The 18,930-nt window shown below is 49.0% G+C and overlaps 2 protein-coding genes across 2 annotated transcripts in view; one reads left to right on the top strand and one right to left on the bottom strand.

The window, feature by feature from the left end:
• Window positions 1–886: 886 nt before the first annotated feature.
• Window positions 887–7,143, bottom strand: LOC132538706 (uncharacterized). Its single transcript, XM_060191893.1, has 2 exons — window positions 6,910–7,143; window positions 887–1,793 (listed from the first exon to the last, which is right to left on the bottom strand). The coding sequence occupies exon 2, from the start codon at window positions 1,758–1,760 to the stop codon at window positions 1,020–1,022; it is 741 nt and encodes a 246-aa protein (XP_060047876.1). The 5' UTR covers window positions 1,761–1,793; window positions 6,910–7,143; the 3' UTR covers window positions 887–1,019.
• Window positions 7,144–11,060: 3,917 nt separating this feature from the next.
• The window catches only part of IL17RA (interleukin 17 receptor A), a 28,169-nt gene continuing 20,299 nt past the window's right edge, over window positions 11,061–18,930 (top strand). The window contains exons 1-2 of the mRNA XM_060191471.1: window positions 11,061–11,244; window positions 18,772–18,796. Of these exons, the coding sequence (XP_060047454.1) occupies window positions 11,128–11,244; window positions 18,772–18,796 (142 nt within the window). The 5' untranslated portion in view covers window positions 11,061–11,127. The remainder of the gene's footprint in view (window positions 11,245–18,771; window positions 18,797–18,930) is intronic.

Genomic DNA, 18,930 nt, shown 5'->3' with positions numbered 1-18,930 from the left:
TCTCTATTGTAACACGTTCCCAGTGACCCCGCTGTGAATCCTTAAGCCCTATGCCCCTTTTAAGTCTCAAGTTAGAACACAACTCAAAGCCACCAAAGATCAGTGTTGAGAGAGAGGAAAGCTACCACACTGCTGGTGGGGAGTGATAACTGGTGCAGCCACTTTGGAGAACAGTGTGGAGAATCATCAGACAAATACAAATGGAGACGCCATAGGACCCAGCATACACCCAAAAGATATAAGAACACTGATTTGAAGGGATATATATTCCCCTGTATTTATAGTGGTTTTATTCACAACAGCAAAAACCTGGAAACAACCAAAATGTCCCTCCACACATGACTGGATAAAAAAGCTATGGGGCCTCTCCTTCACAGAGTTTTATCCAGCAATAAAAAAGGGACGATGTGTCCTTTGGGATCAAGTGGATGGAACTGGAGAAGATGAAGCTCAGTGAAGCAAGTCAGGAGGTGAAGGACAGCTACAGGATGGCTTCACTCATATGCAGAACATAGAGAATAGAGTACACAAATGTGAAAATAAAAACAAAATGTCAACCTATTTCCGAGACTGTGGGAGAACTATAGTGGTTATCTATGGGGGTGGGGATGAGGACACCCTGGTGACAGGCATGGTGAAAAATAAAGTAAAGGGGGCCGGGTGGTGGTGCACCTAGCTGAGCACACACGTCACAGTGCGCAAGGACCCGGGTTCAAGCCCCCCGGCCCCCTCCTGCAGGGGGGAAGCTTCACAAGCAGTGAGGCAGAGCTGCGGGTGTCTCTGTGTCTCTCTCCCTCTCTATCTCCCCCTCCCATCTCGATTTCTGGCTGACTTTAATAAAGATTTTTTAAAAATCTTTTAAAAAGGGAAGAAAGGAAAGAGAGTGTGACTAGAAACAGTTTGTGTTTATTGTACGAAAGGGAAAAACAAAGAAGGGAGTGAGCCCCAGCCTTATTTGGGGGCACAGCTTCGTCCTGGTGTGAAGAGTGAGGGATGCTCTCAGTTCAGATCCGCAGACATCAGCCAACCCAGAACTTGACACTGGAGAGCCCCTTGAGCAGGTAGTGGTGGATGCTGTAGATGAAGAAGCCAAGGCAGAAGAGGATGATCATGGAGGACAAGGTGATGAGGGTGTAAATGGACATCTGCTTCTCCATGGTCCCCCTGATAAGGCAGACATAGGAGCCGGGACACAGGCTGTTCCTGCAGTCAATGACAGGCTGGCTGACCAGAGGCAGGTGGTGGTAGATGAGCAGGAAGAGGAAGACCCCCTGGGTGCCCACCTGCAGGAGGAAGTACAGCAGGTAGAGCAGAAGCAGCATCTTCTCCTGGTGGAAGTTGAGGATGGACTTTTTGGGCGTGGTGACATGCTCCTGGATCCCCACCATGGATCCTTCCTCCACCTCGTCCGCCACGGTCTCCACGGCCTTGGTCTTAGTCTGCTTGTGCCGGATCTGCGCCATGAAGAACTCCATGAGGAAGAAGAAGGCCAGGAAGATGAAGAAGAAGAAGTACCAGATGCCCACCACAGGGCTGCTGAAACGTTTCTCAAAGCACTCGATCAGGCATGGGTAGGTGATGTTGCCGTGGCACCAGAAGTCATTGTGGATGGAGGCCCAGGGCATGCGGACCACGTACACCACCACCCCGTACACGGCAATGAAGCCGAACCACAGCTGCCGGCCGATGTAGTAGCCCGACTTGTCACCAGCCACCGAGTGTAAGACGGGGATCAGTCCGGCCACCGCTGCCGCAGCCATCTCACCATCTCAGAGGACCAGGGGACCTGAGGCCTGAACTCCAACAAAGCCATGGGAAGGGAAGGAGGGAAAAAAAAAGAAAGAAAAGAAAAGGGAGACGACGTGAGAATGGGGGTGCAAGTGCCAAGGATGCCAAGCGACCTTAGTCCTACTTACAGTTCTGGATGGTTTGATCTCTGGCCTCAACACCAGCAAACACTTCCTCCAGCCAGGTGGTGGCGCACTTGGTTGAGGGCACACATTACAATGCACAAGGACCCAGGTTCAAACCCCTGGTCCCTACGTGCAGGGGGAGAGCTTCACAAGCGGTGAAGCAGGGCTGCAGGTGTCTCTCTGTCTCTCTCCCTGTCTCCACCTCCCCTCTCAATTTCTCTCTGCCTCTATACAATAATAAACAAACAAACAAACCACTTCCTCTGCATGCAGCCCATTGCTCTCTGAAGGTCACAACTTCTGGGCACAGCCAACCAGATATTCCAGAGTGCATGTCTCTTCTCTCCTCTGGAGATCAGGAGATCACACTTGACTCCCACGCACAGTACATGGCATGGCCAGCTCACAGACAGTAAGCATCCAAGGAATTGATAAATGACTGTGGTCAGGAAGGAACTGATCAGTGACTTAACTGTTCTGGTTCCCACTGTGGCAGAAGTCCAAAGGCAATCTCCACGGTCCAGTGGTGGTGCAGAGGGTTAAGTGCACATGGCACCAAGTGCAAGGACTGGCGTAAGAATCCCAGTTTGAGCCCCCGGCTGCCCACCTGCAGGTGAGTCGCTTCACAGGCGATGCAGCAGCTCTGCAGGTGTCTATCTTTCTCTCCCTCTCTGTCTTCCCCTATTCTCTCCATTTCTCTCTGTTCTATCCAACAACAATAGCAACAATAACAACGAGAGCAACAAAATGGGAAAAATGGCCTCCAGGAGCAATGGACTTGTAGTGCAGGCACCATGCTTCAGCGATAACCCTGGAAGAAAAAAAAAAAAGGCAATCTCCACACTGAGTAGCCTGGCCAGGAAGCAGGAGACCACAAAGGAAATGAGGGAACATTACTCTTTTGTTTTTCTGAACACTATTTCCGGTCTAGCCACGGCTCGTCAGAGGGTACCGTCACTGCCTGTGGAAAACAGTAATGAGAGATGTGACTACTTTTTGGCAGCCACTGATAAGCCCTGTGCTGGCAGTTTAGATAATACAGTGCCTCTACTGAAAGGGTAGATTGTAGGGGGCCAGGCAGTGGCACACCCAGTTAAGTGCATATGTACTAAACTCAAGGACCCATGCAAGGATATGGGTTCGAGGCCCCAGCTCCCCACTTGGGGGGGGTGTCACTTTACAAGTGGTGATGCACGTCTGCAGGAGTCTTTCTCCCACTCTATCCCCCACTCTCAATTTCTGTCTTGTCAGATAAAAATAAAGTAGAAAGAAAAAAAGTGAGGGGAATGGCTAGAACTGTAGATTTGGAGTATGGGCACTGAGCCTCAGTGATAATTCTGGAGGCAATTAAAAATGGGGTAGATTTTAAATCTTTTTACTGGTTTTATCGGCTTAGTGAAGTAATAATAAGAGTTTAGCTTCTCATATATATTTATATGTGACCAGACATGATAGTGACCAGTCATTTAGCTTGAAGTTTAGACTATTCAATAAATCTTTTGTTTTGTTTATATTTTATTTATTTGTGCCTCCAGGGTTGTCACCGGGGCTTGGTGCCAGCACTATGAATCCACTGCTCCTGGTGGACATTTTTTCCCATTTTATTGGATAAGAGAGATAAACTTAGAGAGGAGGGAGAGACAGAGAGGGAGAGAGATAGAGAGACACCTGCATCCCTGCTTCACTGCTTGTAAAGAATCCTTGCTGCAGGTGGGGAGCAGGGGCTCGAACCCGGATCCTTGTGCTTAGTACTGTGTGCACTTAACTGGGTGCACCACTGCCCAGCCCCCTTTGTTTTTATTTTTTACTGTGGTAAAATATGCACAATATACAACATGCCATTTTTAAAATAGTTATCATTTCTAATTATTTTACCAGAGCACTGCTTATCTCTGACTTATAGTGATGCTGGGGATTAAACCTGAGTCATCTGGTGCCTTGTTAACCATGGTTAAGTAGACCAGCCTATTAACTACATTTACCTTGCTACACAACGGTCAATGTCTCCAGAATGTTCACTCCCAACTCAGTCTTCATATCCACTAAACACGAACTCCCCAGTCCCTCCCCTCCTACTCCTGGTAGTCTCAGTTCTGCTTCCTGTCTCTAGAACTGAACTCTTCCCTTTATCTCATAGAAGAAGACTCACATGTGGGGGTAGATAGCATAATGGCTATGCAAAGAGACTTTCATGCCTGAGACTCTCAAGTCCCAAGTTCAATCCCCCATACCGCCGTAAGCAAGAGCAGAACTAAGGAGTGCCCTGGTAAAGAAAACAAATACATTCTTTAATTACTTTAAAAAAAAAAAGGGGGAGTTGGGCTGTAGCGCAGTGGGTTAAACACAGGTGATGCAAAGCGCAAGGACCAGCGTAAGGATCCCGGTTCCAGCCCCCGGCTCCCCACCTGCAGAGGAGTCGCTTCACAAGCGGTGAAGCAGGTCTGCAGGTGTCTATCTTTCTCTCCCCCTCTCTGTCTTCCCACCTCCTCTCTCCATTTCTCTCTGTCCTGTCCAAAACAATGACAACAATAACCACAACAATAAAACATCAAGGGCAACAAAAGGGAATAAATAAATAAAAATTTAAAAAAAGAAGAAGAAGAGGAAAGGGGCCAGGTGGTGGCCCACCGAGTAAGCACACATAGTACAAAGTGCAAGGACCCACACAAGAATCCCGGTTCAAGCACCAGCTCCCCACCCGCAGGGGGGACACTTCACAAGCAGTGAAGTAGGTCTGCAGGTGTCTATCTTTCTCTCCCTCTCTATCTCCCCCTCCTCTCTCCATTTCTCTCCATCCTGTCCAATAAAATGGAAAAAATGGCCGCCAGGAGCTGTGGATTATAGTGCCAGTACCAAGCTCTAGTGATAACCCTGGAGGCCAAAAAAAGGAAGAGGAAACACACCGCATTCGTTCGTTAGAAACTGGCTTATTTCACTTAGCACCATGTCTTTAAGGCTTGTCCACACTGTGGCCTATGACAAAATGTCCTTTTTTCTTACAGCTGATAGTCTGTCCACCATGTTTTGTCTACCCGTTTTTCTCAGTGGGCATTTGGATTGTTTGTTTCACCCTTTGAGAATGAACTTGCTGTGAATAGGGCTGTGGCTGTTCTCACATGCGACCAGAAGCAGATTCAGTAGCTACGACTATAACTCTATGTCTGATTGCCTGAGTAATCACTACACTATTTCCCACTGTTAGTGTGCATTTTTTTTTTTTGCCACCAGTGTTATTACTGTGGCTCAGTGCCTGCACTAGGAATCCACCACTCCCAGTGATCATTTTTCCTTTTTTTATTTCTTTATATTTTTACTTGACAGGACAAAGAGAAATTGAGAAGGGAGGTGAGATAGAAAGGGAGAGAGGCAGAGAGACACCTGCAGGCCTGCTTCACCACTCATGAAGCTTTCTTCCTGCAGGTGAGGAGAAAGGGCTTGAACCTGGGTCCTTATGCATGGTGATATGTGTGCTTAACCAGATGCGCCACCGCCCGGCCTTCGAGTGCCATCTTATATCCCCACCAGACATGCACAAGGATTCCACAGCACTGCTACCTGCCAGTCATTTTCTGGGTCCTTCTTTTGAAGTGACTTTGAATTTTTATTGAAAATTTGTCATAGCCAGTATGCAATATTCTCTTTCAAAGATGCTTGGAGGGTGTTGAGGGGGTAGTAGTATAATGATACTACAAAAGACTTTCATCCCTGAAGCTCTGGGCTCCCAGGTTCAATCCCTGACACCACCATAAGTTAGAGGTGAGCCGCATTCTGGTCAGCCCCCGTGTTTTTGACCATTCTGCACACTAATAATGGAATGGGAAACTTCAGGGTGTCTGGGAGTAGGTTAAGCACACATGTCACCATGCATAAGGATTTGGAAGGAATAGGGAAGCTACCAGCTACTCCTAATGACTCAGCTGATGGTACAGCAGGGTGGTAGTGCCCCCAATTGAGCACACATATTGCGGTGTTCAAGGACCCAGGTTCAAGCCCCTGATCCTCACCTGCAGGGAGGGAACTTCATGAGGGGTGAAGCAGGGCTGCAGGTGTCTCTTTCCCACTCCCTCTCTCCCTCTCTCAATTCCTCTCTGTCTCTATCCAATAATAAATAAATAAATATATCTTTTAGCCCACCTGCATGCTAGCTGTCAGATTCAGGAAAAAACAACTAAAGTCATGGGCCACATGGAACATACCTAAAAGACTTCCTAGTTTCTTCCCACATGAAGACCCCTAGTTTCAACTGCTCTATCCCTAGCTTTGGGTGTCTGTTTATTGAACAATTTTAGCTACCAAGTTGCAGATGCTACCATGATGCCATCTTGACTTCCCTGGGCAGACAACCTCACCATATGTCCTGTAAGCTCCCCTCCCCAGAACCCTGCCCCACTACGGAAAGGCAGAAGCAGGCTGGGGATGTGGATCCACCCACCAACACCCATGTCCAGCAGAGAAGAAATTACAGAATTTGGCTACAAATGAACCAATTACAAAAGAATTTGGGTCCATCCTCCCAGAGGGATAAAGAATAGGGAAGCTTCCAATGGAGAAGATGGGACAGGGAACTCTGGTGGTGGGAACTGTGTGAAATTAAACCCCTGTGATCTTACAGTCTTGTTCATCATTATTAAATCACTAATAAAATTATTTAAAAGAAAAAGCAGGCCTAATGGCAAGGGAGAAGGGTCAAAGGAAGAGGCAAAGGTAGATAAGTGACACACGTGGGGCCAGTGCACCAGGTCCTCGGTCACCTACGTATCCTTAGATCAACCTCATCAGCCAGCTATAAACAGTTTCCCTTCCCGGGCGAGGCAGCTGAGATTCAGATCCGTAATCAAACTCCTCCACAATTGAACAGCCTAGAGACCAGGCCTCTCTAACTGGGTAGCTTGAACTTTGGTTCCCCCATCTGCCTGGTTCCTGGCCCCTGGCCACAGCCTGCAGTTGTCTTGGGGTGGGGTGGGGGGTGGCAAGGGGATAGACTCTCCACTCTCACCTGCCCAGTCTTGTGGAAAATGAAACCCCTGGAGTCCAGGCCCACGGGCTCTCTGCCCGTCTTCCTTCCACTGCAGCTTCGTGGCTAAATCTCAGTTAGCTCAGATCGAAACACCAAGATCCCAGCGCCGCCTGTCTGAGTGGTGACTACAAGCCCGTCCTCCCACAATGGCCTCATCTCTCCAAGAAGGGCTCCCCCTCTGCCCCCCTGCCCAGGCCAGGCTCTGCAGGGCTCCCTGCCAGCTCTGCCCCACCAACTGCTCCATCCCTAAGGCTCTCCCAGCGAGCTGCCCCATTGGCTCAGCCACCTGCCTGTCTTCAAGGTTCTACCAATCATCACTCCTAGAAAAGTGTGTATGGGAGAATCTTCAGACCAGGTCTCTGGTGAGAAGGGAGGCCAAAGACTTGCTCACCAAGACAGGGGACATTCCTGCTAGAATAATTTTGGATTGAAATACTAGCCGGAAACACAGTAGACACTAATTCTTTCACTCCTTCCCCCTCTCCTTCCCCCTTCTTCTTCTCCTTCTGTCTTCTCCATCTTCTGTGTCTTCCCCTCCTCCTTTTTCATCTTCTGCTCCATCGTCTTCGCCTCCTTCTTCATCTTCTTTGTCATCTTCTTACCTTTTTCTTCTTCTTCTTTTCTCTATTTCTATCTATATCTGTCTCTCTTTGACGGAGAGAAATTGAGAGGGAAGGGGAAGAGAAACACAGAGAAGAGAAACACATCTGTAGCATGGCTTCACCACTCATGAAGTTTCCCCTTACAGGTGGGGACCAGGGACTGGCAGAAGCAGAGTCAAGTCTGCTGTCTGACAAAGTCAGTGTAGACTGAGGCCGCCTGCAAAGCAGGAAGTCCTGGACAAAGCCGAAGCTACTCATCCTTTTGCTTATGATCACATTGATAATTTGGGGACTTTTTGGCTACTTTAACCATAGGAACTTTACAGGGGAAGTGCATAAAAATAACAATTGCAGCAGTGAGTGTAATAAGACCCAAGGTGGCCTAGAAGAAGAATCTACTGCACTCATCAAAAAGCTCACAGAGGAAGAGCTGCTTGCCATCCCAGCCTGTGACTACTACAGAACCAAACTGGCTAAATAGATACAAGAGAACAAGAAACTTGGGTTCTTCCCAGGGCACAAGGGCCGCCTTGGGTAGCTTACAGAATAGGTGGTAGATTGTAGTCTCCCCCAAAGTATAAGGGCCCATACCAATTACCCCCACCTATTGACCTCCCTCTTTGATTTACGGGCATCTATGGTAAGTACCTTGGTCATGTGGTTTACATTAAAGGCAAGCAGGCTGAGGTTGATAAGTTACCATCTATAAAGAAACTAGCAAGGCCCTGTCCCTGTAGGTGTGTGTTTGCCAAGAAACAAAGACAAGCTAAACAAGATAATTTGCTTCACAGAAACTAACCTTTTAGAAACAATAGATGCTTTACAGAAAACTCATGATATTCCAAGAAGCTTACTCAAGAAAAACAGGTTATAAAGAGAGATTATATTATTAACTGCTAAAATAAGAAATGAATTTTATGGTAAACAGTTGTGCAGAGAATACTGCAAAAATGATGAATTGACACATGTTGTATCCAGGCGAAAAATGTATAAGTAATAAAGCACTGCAGAAAAGAAAGTGGAGACTCCTCTCTCCTGCTCCTGAAGCAGTTGACGTGTCTCCCACCACATTCTGTGCTGACTCCCCTCATCTTTCAGAGACCCTGATAACATGCCAGGGCCAGCCCCTGGCAAAGGACTTGAACCTGGAACCTTGCATATTGTAACATGTACACTCAACCATGTGTGCCACCACCTGGCCCCTAAAAGATATATTTATTTATTTATTATTGGATAGAGACAGAGAGGAATTGAGAGAGGGAGAGAGGGAGTGGGAAAGAGACACCTGCAGCCCTGCTTCACCCCTCATGAAGTCCCCCCCCCTGCAGGTGAGGATCAGGGGCTTGAACCTGGGTCCTTGAACACCGCAATATGTGTGCTCAATTGGGGGCACTTCCACCCTGCTGAGTCATTAGGAGTAGCTGGTAGCTTCCCTATTCCTTTCAAACCTTTCATGCTTTCAAACCTCTTGCTTTACCTTCATCTCAGTTAAACTGATAAAGCAAGTGGGAATCATCAGTCAGAGAGCTCCCCCAGAAACATGCACCCCTATGTTCATAGCTGCATTTATTCACAATTACCGAGAAAAAGAAGCAACCTAAATACACATCACAGATGACTGGATAAAGGAGTTATGGGATAGATACTCCATGGAATACTACTCTGCGATCAAAAAGATGCAATTGAGGAGCTGAAACCAGTTGAAACCAGTTGAGCACATATATTACCATGCACAAGGACCAGGGTTCAAGCCCCTGTTCCCCACCTGCAGGGTGCTCCCTGACCAGTGAAGCAGATCTGCAAGTGCCTCTCTCTCTGTCTCTCTCTCCCCTTTCAATTTTTCTCTGTCCTATATAATAAAAATTTAAAAGGAAAAAATGGCCACCAGGAGCAGTGGATTCATAGTGCCAGCACTGAGCCCTAGGGATAACCTTGGTTGAGAAAGAAAGAGATTGAGATTGTGTCCTTTGGGACAAAATGAGTGAATGAATGAAATGGGAGGTGGTTTTGCTTAGTGTTGTAAGTAATGACATGGAAGACCGTATGGTCTCACTAGTATGAGGAATACAGAAAATTGAAACACAGGAATTCGCAAAAAAAAAAAAAAAAGAGGCCCCGCCCCTTCTCCTCCTTCTTCCTGCTGTTGAGGGAATGGGGACACAGAACTCAGGTGGAAGGAACAGCTTGGAATTATACTCCAACTATCTCATAATTTTGTAAATCAGTATTAAATCACAAATAAGATTTAAAAAACAATTTTTTAAAAAATGTTCAAAAGGTGGGGCCAGGTGGTGGTGCACCTGCTTGAGCGCACATGCTACAGTGCCCAAGGACCCAGGTTTGAGCCCCTAGTCCCCACCTGCAGGAGGAAAGCTTCACAAGTGGTGAAGCAAGGCTGCAGGTGCCTCTCTGTCTCTCCCCCTCTGCCACCCCTCCCCTCTCTGCTTCTGGCTGTCGTATCTAATAAATAAAGATTTTTTTTAAATGTTCAAGAGGACACACAGAGTTTTCCAAAATCCTTTCAGAAACCAACAAAGGGGAGTCCGGGGAGACAGTGAAGTGGTTCTGCAAAAGACTTATGCCTGAGGCTCTGAGGTCCTGGGCTCGATCCCCAGTGCCACCACCAGCCAGAGCTGAGCAAGGCCATGGGGAAGGAAGGCAAAAACCAGAGAAGAGCATCTGGGGAAGTGAGAAATGGTGCAGTGGTCCAGCTCTGGGCTGGCGAGCATGAGCTTCTCAGTTCAGCTTCTGTACCACATATGCCAGAATGCTGCTCTGGCCTCTGTCTCTGTCTCTCTGCTGCTCTGACATATCTCTCTCTTTGCTGCTGCTGCTGCTGCTGCTGCTGCTGCTGCTGCTGCTGCTGCTCTGACCTCTCTCTTTCTCTGCTGCTCTGATATCTCTCTCTTCCTCTGTCTCTCTCCTGTTGCTGCTCTGATATCTCTCTCCTTCTCTCTCTCTGTCTCTCTTTTTCCTGCTGCTATTGCTCTGATATCTGTGTGTGTGTGTGTGTGTGTGTGTGTGTGTGTGTGTGTGTGTCCTGCTGCTGTTGCTCTAGCCTGCTCGCCTTGTCTCTTGTTTTTAGCACTCTGGGACAACTTTTTCATATAGAAGGAAGGTGACCGAGGGAAAAAGACCACAGCACCAAAGCTTCCTCCAGTGTGTGTGTGTGTGTGTGTGTGTGTGTGCCTGTCTGTCTCTTTCTGCCCTTCTAGACAAGAGGTAGTCGAGACAGTCTCCTTCCTCTCTCTCTCTCTCTCTTCTCTCTTCTCTCTTTCTCTCTCTCTCTCCCCTCTCTCCTCTGCCAGGCCAGAAGTCTGTCTGTGTCTGTCTATCTGTCTGTCTGTCTGTCTGCAAGAGGTAGCAGAGGCAGCCTGAGGGTCTGGCAAGTGGTCAAGGGCGGGCGGGCTGGCCTCGCGGTAGGAGGCGGCAGAGCTGCCCAGCAGGAGGTGCGAGGCAGGCGGGGTGGGAGGTGGCGCGGGGCCCCGGACCGGGCGGGGCGGGAGGCGCGGATCCTGGACCGAGAGCCCGCCCCGGGCCCGCCCCGGGCCCGGGTGGAAGCGGAAGCGGAGCGGCGGCGTTGGGCAGGCCGGGCATGGGGGTCTGCACGGGGCGCCCACGGGTGCTGCTGCTGGTGCTGCTGGGCGCGCTGGTGGCGGGGGGAGCCTCTCTGCGGCTGCTGGAGACCGAGCCCGCCAACTGCTCGCTGGAGGTCAGATGCGGCTGGGGTGGGGTAGGGCACCCCGGGGCTGGGGGTCAGGGGCTGGGGCGCGGTGGGCTGGGTGCTGGGAGTCATGGAGGCTTGGGGGCGCGTTACACCCAGTTCCGCGGCCCTTACAACCTGGCCTGGGATCCCCCGTCGGGGCGAAGCGAGGCGGGGCGGGGCGCGGAGGAAGCGGCCGCGGGGCTCCAGGACCCGAACCGCGCGCCCGGCTAGACAGCTGCCCCCGCCACCCCCCACTCCTTCAGGCTGGGGCGGGGGGTAAGAGCCTGCGGGCACAGCTACAGCCACCACCCTGGAAGGCACCACCCTCTGGCCTCCCCTGTGCCACCCCCGCTGGGAAACCACCAGTTTAGCTGTCAGCCCTGTGTGCCCCCCACGCGCACACCCAACCCCAAACGACAGCTGAGGATGCCAGGGCCCCGGCCTAACCCCTCCAGGGCCCCAGCCCACCCCCTCCAGGGCCCCAGCCCACCTCCTCAGCATGGCCACCCTTCCCCTGCGCCCCTAGAGAAGCCATAGGGAGCCTCCGGAGAGTTGAGTAGAGGCTTGTCATTGGTGCCTGGGCCCTTACGTGGGAGAGTCCAGCAGGAGGAGGCACCAGAACATTCTAGAAGATAGAAAGGGGGAGTCTGGCGGTAGTGCAGCAGGTTAAGCGCAGGTGGCGCAAAGCGCAAGGACCAGCGTAAGGCTCCCGATTCGAGCTCCGGGCTCCCCACCTGTAGGGAGAGTGGCTTCACAGGTGTCTTTCTCTCCCCCTCTCCGTCTTCCCCTTCTCTCTCCATTTCTGTCCTATCCAACAACGACGACATCAACAACAACAATAGTAACTACAACAATAAATCAACAAGAGCCACAAAAGGGAATAAATAAATATTTTTAAAATTTTTAAAAATAATAATAAAGAAAAAAAAGAAGATAGAAAGGGCCGAGCTAGGACCCTTCGGTGTCCAGGACTAGGGAAGAGAAGCAAGAGAATCCACTGAGGGGGTGGTGTGAAAGCAGATCCAAAGGTCCCATGGCACCCAGAAGTGACATTATTTATCATCTGGAACTCTCAGGAGTGAAGGGTCCCAAGCTCCATCTCAGACATCTCTGCCAGAGTCATGCTCTGGCTTTGTCTCCCCCTCATAAGTGGTTGGTGGCGCACTTGATTGAGCACACGTGTTACAATGGGCAAGGACCTGGGTTTGAGCCCCGGGGCCCCACCTGTAGGGGGAAAGCTTTGCAAGTGGTGAAGCAGGACTGCAGGTGTCTCTCTGTCTCTCTCCCTCTCTATCTCCCCTTTCCCTCTCAATTTCTGGCTGCTTCTATCCAATAAGTAAAGATAATAAACAAAATCAATCTTTTATTCTTCCTTTCTTTCTTTTTGAGAAAGAGAAACAGAGTATCACTCTGGCACACCTGATGCCAGGGATTGAACCCAGGACCTGATGCTCTATAGCCACCCTGCCACCTCCTAGGCTGCAAAAAGGGGGTTTTGGCTTTGATGTGCATGGTAAGAAGCTAGCAGAGGTCACCGAGCAGGGCTGCTAGGACTCCCAAGGGGAGAGAGAGGACAAGACTTCTCCCTGGGAGCCTCTCCTATACCTGCATCCCCACATGGCTAACTAAGAGACAGCGCAGCCTCTCCACAGACAGCATCCCCTCTCCATGGGCCAACTCCCCTGAAAATGAGAGCCCTCCCCTCCCTCTCTCCCTCACTCTCTCTCTCCTTCCTTCCTCCCAGCCTGCCTCTGCTGGCCTTTTTGTGAATACAGTATGGTGGGGTGAGGCCATGGAGAACCTGGTTTGGTGTCCTGACTTCTCTTTACACACTACCTGTCCCCAGCTGTCCTCATTGCCTCCAGGAGGTGGGCTGTGTCTCTCCAGACCCTCACACACACCTTGTGTGTTCACTGACACCCCCCACCCCAGCCCAGGCTGGGAGCAACTTCTATTTGCCTGCTCTGCTCCTCATGCAGGGCTGTGGGCCCAGCGGATGGGGGCTCCCATAAAGAAGGCTGGCAAGTGGGAGTAGGACGGTACGGTGGCGCAGTGGGTTAAGCGCACATGGCACAAAGCACAAAGACCGGTGTAAGGATCCCGGTTCAAGCCTCCCCAGCTCTCCAACTGCAGAGGAGTCGCTTCACAGGTGGTGAAGCAGGTCTGCAGGTGCCTTATCTTTCTCCCCACCTCTCTGTTTTCCCCTCCTTTCTCCATTTCTCTCTGTCCTATCCAACAACAATGACATTAACAACAACAACAATAATAACTACAAGAATAAAACAATAAGGGCAACAAAAGGGAATAAATAAATATTAAAAAAAAAAAAAAAAAGGCTGGCAAGTGGCTCCCTCGGTTATATGCTGGTATGTGTGCAGAGACCCAGGTTCCAACCCTGGGCCACCACATGGGAGCAACTTTGAGGGAGGGGGGGTTCATGATCAGTGGAGTACTGCTGTGGTATCTGTTGACACAGTGGAGTCATGCAGGCACTGAGCCCCAGCGATAATCCTCATGCAGGAGGAAAAAAAAAAAAGGGCAGTAGGGGCCTGGTGGAGGCACACCTGGTTGGGCGCACACATTACAGTGTGCAATGGCCCAAGTTCAAATCCCTGGTCCCCAGCTGCAGGGAGAAAGCTTCATGAGTGGTGAGGCAGGGCTGTAGGTATCTCTCTGTCTCTCCCTCTCTATCACCCCCTTCCCTCTTGATTTCTAACTATCTCTAATTAATAAAGATAATAAACTCTTTTTTAATAGGGGTGGTCTGGGAGCAGTGGATAAAGCATTAGACTCTCAAGCATGATCCCCGAGTTTGATCCCTGGCAGCACATGTACCAGAGTGTATCTGGTTCTTTCTTTCCTCCTATCGTTCTCATTAATAAATAAATCAAATATATTTTTTTAAGATAGGTCAGTGTGGTGACTAGGGCAGGCCTAACATTGTTCCTGGCTGCTTGGCCTGAGCCCCTTATTTAAAGCCCATATCTGTCTGCATAGAAGTGCAGTGCAGAAGCTGTGAGCATTGGCAATGTGGTTAAGTCTGGCCTTTGTCCTCTTTCCAAGCAGAGAGAGAGAGAGAAACAAAGCACCACTCTGGCACATGTACTGCCAGGGATCAAACCTAGGACCTCATGCTTGAGAGTCCAGCACCCTATCCACTACACCATCTCTCAGGGTAGTAAACTTATGCATTCATTTATGAGAGAGAAAAGCAAAGCATCACTCTGGCACATTGTAGTTCAAATATAATTGGGGGGTACCTGGGTAAGCACACATATTACCAAGCAGGTTGGAACCCCGCTCCCTGCCTACAGGGTGGACACTTCACAGTGGTAAAGCAATTATTTGTCTGTCTCTTCTCCTGTCTCTCCCTCTCCTCTCAATTTCTCGCTGTCCTATCAAATAAAAATCAAGGGGGGGAAATAAAGAGAAACAGGAAAAAATGACTGCCCAGAGCAGTGGATTTGTAGTGCAGGCACTGAGCTCCAGTGATAACCCTGGTGGCAAATAGTAATAAATATATGTATACGTATACGTATATATATAGTTAAACCAGAAATTGGTCCTGGTTCAAAGTATAAAGGCTAAGAAAGCCATTCTCAGGGGTGGTGTACTGGGTTAAGCACACATTGTATTGAAGTGCAAGGGCCCACACAAGGATCCCGGTTCGAGCCCCCAGCTCCCCACCTTTAGGGGACACTTCATAAGCTGTAAAGCAGGTCTGTAGGTGTCTCTCTCTTTCCCTCTGTTTTCCACTTCTCTCTCAATTTCTCTCTATCCTGTCCAATAAAATGGGGGGGAGGGCCACTAGGACAGTGGATTTATAGTGTCAGCAAAAAAAAAAAAAAAGAGAGAGAGGGAGAGAGAGGAAGAAAGAGAAAGCCATTCTCAGTTCGTTTTTCTTGCTAACTTGAGGAAATGTTGATTTGCAGGGCTATTATTGTCATGAGGGCCCCTTAATATCCCCAAGAAGGGAATCACCATGCCTCATTCCCCCCAACCTCCAACAGAAGGGATGAGACCTCTGACCCCTCCTCAACCCTCCCTTCCTCTCTGAGTCCCCAGATCTGATGCTGCAGACCACAGTCCATTGGGGATTCAGCCTGTATTTCCCCTTGATTCTTAAATCCCATCTTTGAGTGAGATTCCCGGGTATTTCTCCTCCTTCCGGCCTATCTCCCTCTCTTGCCAGCACAGCCAGATTGTAGCAAAAGAGAAGCTTCCGTCATCTCTTAGCTGGGAGTGCTGTTCTATTGTGTATCTGCCATGACTTCCTCAGCACTTGGGTTGTTTCCATATTGGGACTGTTATTAACAGCACTTCCATCTACTGTGGTGTCTATAGACTTTTTGGGATAAGTGCTCTTTGGATAGATGCCGAGCAGAGAAATTGCCAGATTGTGTGGCAGGTCCATTATTTTTTATTTTTATTAGTGATTTAATAATGATTATAAGATAACAGGGGTACAGTTCCATGCAGTTCCCACCACCAGAGTTCTGTGCCCTATCCCCTCCATTGGAAGCCTCCCTATTCTTTATCCCTCCGGGAGGATGGACCAAAATTCTTTATGGGATGCAAAAGGTGGGAGGTCTGGCTCCTGTAATTGCTTCTCCGCTGGACATGGGTGTTGGCAGGTAGGTCCACACCCCCAGCCTGTTTCTCTCTTTCCTTAGTGGGGCAGGGATCTGGGATGGAGAGGTTCCAGGACACACTGGTGAGGTCATCTGCCCAGGGAAGTCAGGATGCTGTCATGCTAGCATCTGCAACTTGGTGGCAGAAAGGTGGTATGATAGAAAGAAAATTGTTCAATAGACACGCACAGCCAGGAATAGAGCAGATGAAATTAGGGGTCTTTTTCATGTGGGAAGAAGCTAGGAAGTCCTTTAAGTATGTTCCGTGGCCCATGACTTCAGTAGTTTTTTCCTGAGCCTGACAGCTAACATGCAGGTGGGCTAAAAGTATTTTCTGGGGAGATGGTGTCAGAGTTGAGAATAGGACTAGAAAGCTGGATTAGGGCAGAGAGAAGCTCCCAAAGATGCGGAAAGTATATAATAACTGTTAACCCTGGGGCCGGGCGGTCGTGCAGTGGGTTAAGCTCACATGGCACAAAGTGCAAGGACTGGCGCAAGGATCCTGGTTCGAGACAGTCAGCGAGACAGTTCACTTGCATAGTGTTCTGCTCTGTGACGTGTCTGACTGGGTCAGGACTGGTCCCCACTATGGTGCTGTAGGCATTCTTCCTCTCTCTACTTCTGCCTCTTTCTATCTGAAAGGGAGATTTTCACCAGCTGCAGTGGTAAAGTCATGGTGATGACAAAAAAAAGAGAGAAGTGAGAGAGGAGAAAGAAGGAGAGGGAGAGAAAGGAAAGGGAAGACAAAAAAGAAAAGAAAATGTTCTCCTTTCTATGTTTAATGTTCTGAGCTCTCATTGTGAATTCAGTATCTATAGATGTGAGGGCTTATTTCTAGATTCTCTGTTTTTATATGCAATTTTATTATCTTTATTTATTGAATATGGATAGTCAGAAATTGAGAGAAAGAGGGAAACAGACAGACACTTGCAGCCCTGCTTCACCACTTGTGAAGCTTTCCCCTTGCAGATGGGGACCAGGGGCTTGAACCTGGGTCCTTGTGCATTGTAACATGTGCGCTCAACCAGGTGCACCACCACCTGGCCCGGACTCTCTGATGTTTCTCTCTCTCTCTCTTTTTCAATTTGTTATTAATAGTTTGTTCCCAGATTGTAAGATTACTGTGTTTAGTCCAAACCACACCCACCACCAATATTCTGTGTCTTCACCCTCCCAACCCCCAAAGATAAGATAACCACCAGAGTTCTCACAAGTCTGAACTCGCAGTTCTAGTCCACTGGCCTGTGTTTCAGTTCTAACCCATACAGTTTTGATATCTGGAGCCCTGGAATGTAGTTGGAAGTTAGGAAGTATACCTCCATTCTCAGCAATAACCCTGATGGCAGTGAATGAACAAGTCATCCAGGATAGGGCTCGGCTCATTCTCCTGAGGCCGTGGGCCTGGGATGGGATGCAGCATGGCTTGTGTCCAATAGCACGGGTGCAGCGTTTGCTGCCTCAAAAGTAGAGCACCCTGTCAGTCTCAAGAGATTCACAGTCCCCGATGCCAGGTGGTGCCAGGTGGTTTGAAGGCATGTGTTACTGTGCCCAAGCCCCTGTGCCCCATCTACAGGGAGGAAGCTACATGAGTAGTGAAGCAGGGCTGCAGGTGTTTCTATGTCTCTCTATCTCCCCCTTCTCTCTTAATTTCTGTCTCTATCGAAAATAAATATATATTTTTAAAAGTTACCAGATTATTTTGCCATCTCTGAGGGAGTCCCACCGTCTTGTCACTGCTCCCTGTGTGGGCTTTAGCTAATGCTAAGGGTACTTCTAGGTCTGAGTTATCTCCTCTTTAGTTCCACACAGCCCAATTTGGTGATTTTTACACTTGTGGTAAAATGACCATCAGCCCTGAGTTACAGGGAAGAACAGTAAATCCTTAGAGACCTAGAAAAATTCAAAGCTTCATATTGTTGCCTTTAGACTTTTTCTTTTTTCTTTTTAGTGATTTAATATTGCTTTATCTGTGCCCCCATTCCCTCCACTGGAAACTACATTAGTTCTCCCAAGATCAAGATACGGGTTGACTGCTATGTCTATGACTATTTATATTTATATGTATTTGCCCAGTTGTTTCTATGGTCCTGTTTTCTCTTCCTTTCTGACTCATACCTATACCTATTTCTACTTCTGATTGTCCTTCCTTTCTTCCTCTTTTCTTTCCGGGTCCTGACGGAGTTGGAGTTCAGAGCCCTCTGGTCATCTTCCCCTTTTCACTTCTCCCCCACTGGGAGTATGGAGCAAAATTCTTTATGGGGAGCAGAAGGTGGGAGTTCTGGCTTCTGTAGTTGCTTCTCCCCTGGACATGGACATTGGCAGATGAATCCATCTCTCCAGCCTGTTTCTATCTTTCCCTAGTGGCCTTTAGACTTTTTTTTTCCTCCAGGGTTATCACCGGGGCTCGGTGCCTGCGCTACAAATCCACTGTTCCTGGCGGCCATTTTTTTTTTTCCATTGTTGTTGTTGCTGTTGTTCTTGTTGATGCTGAAGTTGTTGTTGGATAGAACAGAGAAATGGAGAGAAGAGGGGAAGACAGAGAAGGGGAGAGAACGACAGACACCTGCAGACCTGCTTTACCTCTTGTGAAGCGACCCCCCCCACCCCCTGCAGGTAGGGAGCCAGGGGCTCGAACCGGGATCCTTGCGCTTTTTGGGATGTGTGCTTAACCCGGTGCACCACCACCTGAGCCTGGCCATTAGACTTTTTGACCTTATTTTATTTATTTATTTTTTTGTGTGCAAGATTTCCTGTGCCCACCCACCCACTCCCCATAACACACAAAGGAAGGAGATGAAACTTTGGTCTGGAACTGACCCCTGGTCGTATGTTCACTTTATTGGGTTGCTTTTTGCACACCACATTGGGGCCTAAGATATGAATCACTGCCTTTCTTCCACAGGAGCTGGGCTGCATCATCAGGAAAAGTGAGTCACCTCTTTGGTCTCCTGCTGCTGCAGGCGTGGGGAAGGTGTGGGGAGGGAGGGGAGGGTCAACAGAGGCCCGCCTAAAAGGACAGTCCTCACACACAAGAGGCAGGCACTCAGTGTCCCTTGGGGCC

The sequence above is a fragment of the Erinaceus europaeus genome, chromosome 5 (assembly GCF_950295315.1).
Source record: "Erinaceus europaeus chromosome 5, mEriEur2.1, whole genome shotgun sequence".
NCBI lineage: Eukaryota > Metazoa > Chordata > Mammalia > Eulipotyphla > Erinaceidae > Erinaceus > Erinaceus europaeus.
This window is presented reverse-complemented; position numbering and strand designations above follow the sequence as displayed.

Excerpts from the sequence above, each read along its gene's own strand:
- LOC132538706 (XM_060191893.1), bottom strand. The coding sequence starts at position 1,760 with ATGGCTGCGGCAGCGGTGGCCGGACTGATCCCCGTCTTACACTCGGTG.